This window comes from Anneissia japonica, unplaced genomic scaffold (assembly GCF_011630105.1).
Source record: "Anneissia japonica isolate Jap-2015-1 unplaced genomic scaffold, ASM1163010v1 scaffold287962_len325480_cov183, whole genome shotgun sequence".
NCBI lineage: Eukaryota > Metazoa > Echinodermata > Crinoidea > Comatulida > Comatulidae > Anneissia > Anneissia japonica.
In genome coordinates, this window is record NW_022732702.1 from 27554 (window position 1) to 35576 (window position 8023).

An 8023-nucleotide genomic window follows, 5' to 3' on the forward strand; every position below is an offset into this window, starting at 1 on the left:
ACACCACTGTTAACACACCCTGTTTTCTTCAAGTTGATATATCAACTCACTTTTGAGAAGGTGTCTTCCTCTTATGGGGATCTCTGTTTTGCTTCTTTTTTGCCTTGGCAGCTTTCTCTTTCTCATCATCACTGTATTCCAATAGTTCTTCAGGTGGTTCCTCATCACCCTTCCACGATGCATCAGATCCTTTTATTCTGTGGACAACATCAAAGACAGCAAACATTATCAAATAAATATATGAGGTACATGAATGTATTACCTCAGAAATTTAAGCGCCTGTGGTCCCACAAAATCCATGAAGCAACACCTGCCAATACACCAGGAAGTAATCCCCTGCTTTTTTTTCCTTTTTTTTGGATATACACTATGTTCTTTTTTGTGCACACAAGACCAACAGCATAATGTTTCATGCAAAGGACGAGTAAATAGGAGAATACTGTAGTGTCATACACAAGGACATATGCAAAACTGGGAGATCTTGGAATCAAGTACTGTTAAATGCAAGGCTAATAACTTAGCTTTGTGCTATCTTCCCCTCATTTATTATAACTGGAGAATCCTATTCTCCAGTTAGAAAATAAACACAACCAAGCCATACTGTACAGACCAGGGGAAGACTGCCAAGTTTCCATGGTTTGGGTTCTACAGTCTTATACTCTAAACTATCCCTGGACTACCAGATTTCTGAGCCAAAATAAGTTAAAATTGACAAACTACAAATAAATCTGATATAAAATTAGGCTTGCCATTCCAATAACAGTGTGCTGTCGCTACTTGTTAAACCGAGTAATTAGCATAGAATATGGCAGTATTGTATACTTTAGTACAGAGAAGTTGTAATACTTTAACTCATAACTTTGGTAATAGTAAGTCGATTCCAGTAAATGACCCATCATTTTTAAGCTTACAATGTGGAGAATAAGAATATATTGAAAAGTTAAGTTTCAACTTTTGGGCACGGATGCTGGTTATTGGGATACCAAGCCCCAAAATGACACAGTAAACTTGATAAGGACTTTACATATAGAGCAATGTGTTGTTCCTTCTATAATCAATCAATCAATCAATCAATCAATCAATCAAATGTATTTATATAGTGCCGGTATCCATTAATAATGTTCAAATGCGCTTGACAAAGTTAAATTAAATTTAAAAAAAAAAAAAATTAAATAAAAAAATAAATATAAATATATAAATAAATTATTTATAAATTATTTTATTAGGTACATTAACAGGTATTTTTTCTAAAAGCCAGTCACAGACATCTATTCTTGCAAGTCACTTAGGATTAGATATGGAATGTCAAATCACCATTTTGAATATGGCAAAACTGCTGCATACAACGCTTAGCTACAATTATGTCAGTTAAATGTAGTCCAATAATATCCACATCACAAAAGGGCATAAATACATGATAGATTTCAAAGCCGATGAACTGATTACCATTACATAATGGAAGACTCTCCCAGAAAGTGACATACGCATTATACGAGTATTTGTTCCTGCATTTGGAGTTATAATGAGAAAGAGAGGTCATTCCATTAGCATCCGTATATTGAGGCTATACATTAAAGTTATTAATAATTTCAAGTACACTTCTTGTCGAATTATTTAGTCCTGAGTAACGTGACTTAATATGAAGATCACGAATGACGATGCTTACTTGAGCAGCTGTGACGTGAACACATATGCCGTGAGGTCTAATGCTGACGGTGCATAGAACACGTCTAATTGAAGCATAATGCCAAGGTTACTGACATCTGTGGTGGAGTTAAATCGCATTGAGTAGAGAGGATTTTGCACTGGACCAAACACTTCAAATACCTGAAAAGAAAAAATATATATATATTTTTGCCATTGCATCTCAACAATTATATTAATTTACCAATATGTCTTCTTGTAGTTTCAAATACACATGATTATATCATGAGTAAATTTCCCTTAGAATAAAATCAAAATGGTACCGGGTTTGGTTTTACAAGAATTTGTGCTTATATCAGGTCAACTCCGGCTGAATAAAATTGATTATAATATGTTAAAAATGTTAATCTTACTATTGTAGTGACTACTATTTTGTCCATGTTTAAATTCATTAAATATTACGTCCATGTTTTAATTAATCTTATCTATTATTAGTTGTATAATTAAATTTAATACAGGCCTAGTGTATAAAATAATATGAAATGTTTTGCAGAGTAAGTATTTTAATGTGAAAAATGGTTTGGCTTAAATGCGCAGACATGCCAACCATACAAGGGCAATAAGAGGAGTCTGAAAAACTTTTGAGCGGAGTTTTGGCAATGCGAGAGGAGATTCCTAAGACATAGTACCAATGTGATCGGATTGTAAATGTAACCGTTTTGCCTCACAACAGGAATACCGCCGTGCGAGACTAGGCCCTAGGCCTAGGCAGAAAATCAACACCACACCAATCACAACAAGCCACCCGTAGGCATCACCTACAGTAATTTTGAATTCAAACTGACAAGATACTTTCCATTATTAACTTGCATGTTTGTGTGTGCCAGCTTCTTTTTTGGAGGAAGCTCAACACTACTACTCGTTTCACGGTACTGCCTAGGCCCACATCCATATCACTCTCATCAGACTCCATTTTCGAAAATCGTGCTTTACTAGACTGTTGTTGGTACGAAATCAGTAGACCATGGAGCACTATGCAGTTCAGAGTGCAACTTTGACATCAATTTGGCCAAAATCAGTAGACCGTGGAGTGTGAACTAATTTTTCGTATACAGTTCAGAGCATAAACTCTGACAGCGATTTGGTCAATGAAATTGTTTTTTTTTTTTTCAATATCAGTAGACAGTAGAGTGCGAAATTACTATTTTGTATACAGTTCAGAGCGCTATTTCCAGGACAAAAAGTGGTCTTGTTCTTATCTACATCATAGGATTATCATTTTTATTCGGAAATGCGCGATTTATTTCAGCTGGCCAAAATGCATAAAAAGCGGAGATTTTCAAACCAAAATCGGAGTGCGGAGTTTTGCTTAAATAAACGGAGTAACGCCGCCAAAATCGGAGTGGTTGGCATGTCTGAATGCGGTATATACCTAGGCATAGGCTTGAAAATATTAAAATAAAATACATAGAATGTTAGTGTTTAAATTATTTTCATATTACAATATTTAATATTGTAATATCTTAAAGATATAGGAAGAATAAAGAAAAGCTTTGAATTGTACCAAAAATTATGTAATAATGATTATAGCTCATTATTATATTTTACATGTTTGTATTTATATTAGGACACTAATCATCGGAGGTCAAGGTGCCAAGTTTCATAATTCTATATAAAATAAACAAATTATACAGCACATGTAATTTAGACATGTTATTAACATTTATGAAGATGGATTATGGTATTCATTCATAATATAATATCATAAAGATCAATCAGCACATGTTAGAGTAATAAATATAATGCTTATATAAAAATACAAACATACGATCATGTGCAGTTAACACTATGAGTTTTTTTCATATACTTATATATGTAAGTAGCTACTCCGCTACTTTGGGCACTTAGCCAGACAAAAGGACAACTGCCTTGAAAAGGTACTCATGCAGGGCAGGATTGAGGGCACAAGAGGGCGTGGACTTCCTAGGTCCAGATGGATCAACAGGATCACATCTTTAGTTGGGCAATCTCTACCAAAGGTGTACGAATTAGCTGTGAATCAACATAGGTGGCGTGTCAGCCATGACAGAGATGTACCAATCAATCATACAAGTATACCTTAAAGTTTATGAACGTTCTAGGCTGCCCTTTGGTTTGGACCCCATAGTCAGAATTTTGAGATTCCCTGACACAAATTTCTGGAATTACTGATGTATACACAGTTCTCTTAAAAACACAATTCTATAACAACAACATGCACTTCTAATCAATAATCAATATGGTTAGAAATTTAATAAATGGCATCCAATTGATTTTTGTAAAAAAAAAAAAAAAAAAAAACCAAGATAAATAGTTTGATGTCATTTATTGCATTACAGCTGAAAAGAAAATCTGCGCTTGGCTTTGTGATTATAAGGTCGATATATCAAGAACAAAACAGACATTAAAACATTTTTTACAGCATTTCGTTGTGTTTACATAAATCAGTTCATAAATGTCAACTACCCTGAATATACATGAGATGTATAATACATTTTATTACCTTTCTATGAAGGAGCATTGTAAAAGAAAAACCATGGAAAAACAAACCAAATAAAAAGCAGAATTAACAAAAAAAAATACAAATTATATTCAAAAGTCATTAAACCTGCTTTGACATTTTTAAACTAAACAAAGTGTAAGATATCAGAATACTTTGAAAAAAATATTAAATTAAAAATTAAATATTTGTATATATTTCAATTTTTCATTTATTTTATTTCACTTGTTTCAACAAGTACCGGGAACCAAGGAGGCCAAGGCCTGTAATAAGGCCCTCGGACTAATCTTCAATATTTAATAAATAATTACTAATCAAAAATGATTATATATTTTTTTTAAACTTTAATAAACTCCCCAAACTCATACAGACTACAACAAATAAAACTTTGAAAGAACAAATTCAATTGCTTGGAGTACAAATACTGAAAAAAGAGTTTTATAATGCTTCTCCTACAACTAATGTAAACTTTTTTTAAATATTCTTTACAAGCATTGGTCCAAACCATTCCAAAGATGTTTTGTAACACATCTCAATGATTTACTAAATATTTTTAGCACAGCCCTAGAGCGGACATTAATTTTATGCAGAAGTTCTCACCTTATGAAGTGCCTTTGGTAAGAAAAAAAGTCAACTGGAAATGATAATTTATTCAGTATTCAGTATAATTTATTTGTTATTTGCAGGGTTGTTGCTGTAGAAAACTATGGGTGGGTGATAGACATTCTAAGGGTGGGTGGGTGATAACATCAATAAACTCTAAATAATAAGAGTGGATTTTAAGGATGGAAAATTGGGTTAATAAGGGTGGGTGGAGGGCCATGAAATTAGCTTTGGACTTTGTAAAAAACTTCAAGGCTGGGTGGCCCCACCCAAACCCCCGCCATCCATGACTACATCCCTGATATGTAAAATTCATTTTACAGTGAAGTACATTTACAGGAGTCCAATCATAAAAAAATAAACAGAAACATTAACTCGATAACAATATCAGATAATAAAATATCCCTCATGGGACACCATCCCGGTATTTCCGAGTCAGCGTTTCGCAGCTTGAAAATTTACCTGCTAAAATTTATCTATTACTGCTGTTGAACATATCTTAATTTTTTAACTTAACATTCTCCCAGGAAATATTTCTAGATTCTCTAAAACAGCCGGTTATTTATGAAGGTCTCTAAGGGCAACACAGACATGAATTCTCAATTTGCATTTCACATGTAACTAGCAAAATTCTTGTAAAACAAAGCATACTGATAAATTATTTTTCAAAATTCAATTTATTCAACAAAAATAAACATAGATTTTTAAATATGTTTTGTGGTAAATACAAACAAATTGGATAAGAAAAATTTGAACGATAAGGAATTTGGTTTCTGATGGCCAACATGAAATTTACAAAATTCAAAATTCCATAACAAACTAAATAAATTGAAATGGAAAACTTTTTCAATGCATTAAAGTGTTATTCAAACTTTCATGTAATAATTTCAATTCGATGTAACATGACTATATTAATCACTTAAAATATCAAAGGTAACACTCATTCCTCATGTTGCACATAGACACAAGCAGTGAGATGTACAGTAAACTGTGTTTACTTGTACCATCATTACGTGGCTTCAAAATTTGAAAACAGTGGGTCAGAGCCACAAAGGGCTGCTTATGACCTCCAGACAGTGCTCCAGATTAAAACACTTGATTGGGTTACACGTTGACTGCCACACATTTTTTCCTAGTTCCGTCCCTTACGCCCAGGCATAAAGGGCGCCACCATAATAAAAACCATTTCCAATCAAATGTAGTGAAACACGAACAAACATAGTTATTTTTAGATGATTACTTCCAGATGAAACCTCCAGGGCGAGAGTTCATGTTTTGGCGACCACTGCCACTGTTTATGTGCAATACAATGTGGTATGTTGGTGTTAACAGACGTGAACTTGCATCCTTAGCTCCATGCATGAACCCTGTCAGACGTGAACTCGCATCCCTGACAGCGAACGTGTCAAGAGGAAAAAATTTTAAACTTTGACTGTAAAAAAAATGTGCTTTTTACATATTAGGAACTGCAAACATAAAATCTTTGGTTGGATATGCAAACTACGTTTTAATCGAACAATAACAAATGGCATCAACTGACAGGAAATCCAGGCATGTTCAACAAGGGAAATTTCCTTTCTGATCCCCAACACACTGCCACTAAAATTTATCATCGGTATCAAACACAAAGACATTGTACTATGCATAAATTTGTTTTCGGAACAGCATCATCTCATAATTTCACTTACCTTGCCTAGAGCCTGCCTGTCTTCCTTAAACAGCACGGTCTCCATGTCAAGGGCAGGTGTATCTGCTAAGGATTTAATGATTACTGTCAGGGGGAAATGAAAACAAAATATTGATTAATATATGAAGTCAAACAATATTTAATCTATGCATTGAGCAAACCAACTAACAAAATGTAATATTATTATTATTTTTTTTATTTCAATCATTTAAAAAATAAGAATGATATACAAATATTTAACTTTACCAATTAACAGATATGTTATAAATGTATAACCTTTAAAATAATACCCTTCTATATTTTTTGCTTACAGGTAGACCTCCAAATTGGATGGTAATCAATTTAAGAATTATTAAAAAGTAAAGCAAATCAGCCAAAACCCTAGAGTTTCAATCTGTATCACTGAAAGATCAGTGGCGGATCCAGGAATTCAAAATAGAGGGGGGATCGGTTAGGTACTTTCACAGACGAAGGATCTATACCACCTCAGCCCCACTGTGGTTGGGGGTGAGGTAAAAAATTTTGTGAGTTTAGCATCTCTAGATGGCCGGAAATTGCACTCTCACACTTAAAATTTGAATAAAAGTTTGGTGGGGGAGGGGGAAGGCAAGGGCTGGCTGCCCCCCCCCCCTCCTGCAATGAATCTGCAACTGGAGATAATTTATAATATTTTTATTTTTATTTTATATTTTTATTTTTATATTTTTATTTTTACAGTATAAAAAATAAAAGAAAAAAAACCCAATTTAATGTTCTTTTTGTGTTACAAAAAGATTAGGGAGAGCAAAATGCCAAGTGAAAAAAGTGAAGGATCGGAGTAGCATTTGCATGAGGAAGAATTACTATCATTTACTGTATAATGTGTCATTCCCCAGGGGTCGATATGACGATGGTAATGACAGAAGCCTGTAAATGCAATATTTTCTAAGCTGCTGTAATCAATTCTTACCTAGTTGACCAATGATACTTGAGATCACTCCTAGAGGGCTCAATTTCACTTTCTCATCAAGAACCATGTTGATGTATTGAACCTCGGGCAGGTCCTGCAAGAATGGAATATGCAAAATAAACAGTAATGAACATTGTTTGGCTTTAACTTTATGTACTGAATGACAGCAAAAATGAGAAACTCCTGATGGCTGATAACAGCAGAATGAATAAAATGAAAATGTCAACTTTCTCCATAACAATACTAAATTCAAATGCACTCTTTGGTTAAATGTCAAACAAACATGTATACAGTATAAAGAAAACTAAAGGGGGGGGGGGCTAATGTACAATGGTTTGTTACTATGATGCAAAAATGAAGATTTCTTTACATAAACAAGTCTATTGAATGAGGACCTTTTTCAACACAAAGTGTGACCTGGTTTTAGAAATACAAAGTAGATGATAATGTCACAAAACAAGATGGAAGTACGTAAACCCAAGAAAAACTGAAGTTCTTAAAATCAATTATTTAATAATGTAATATAATGTTAAAATAAATATTTCTTTACTCCCAATATATTAAGTGCTTGTAAAATGGTTAATTCTTTTTTTTCTTTTTT

At 33.4% G+C, this 8023-nt stretch overlaps 1 protein-coding gene across 1 annotated transcript in view; it reads right to left on the bottom strand.

The window, feature by feature from the left end:
- The window catches only part of LOC117115764 (H/ACA ribonucleoprotein complex non-core subunit NAF1-like), a 22404-nt gene that overhangs the window by 4575 nt on the left and 9806 nt on the right, over positions 1-8023 (bottom strand). The window contains exons 5-8 of the mRNA XM_033259694.1: positions 7423-7516; positions 6475-6557; positions 1667-1827; positions 51-197 (exon numbers count right to left, since the gene is read on the bottom strand). Of these exons, the coding sequence (XP_033115585.1) occupies positions 51-197; positions 1667-1827; positions 6475-6557; positions 7423-7516 (485 nt within the window). The remainder of the gene's footprint in view (positions 1-50; positions 198-1666; positions 1828-6474; positions 6558-7422; positions 7517-8023) is intronic.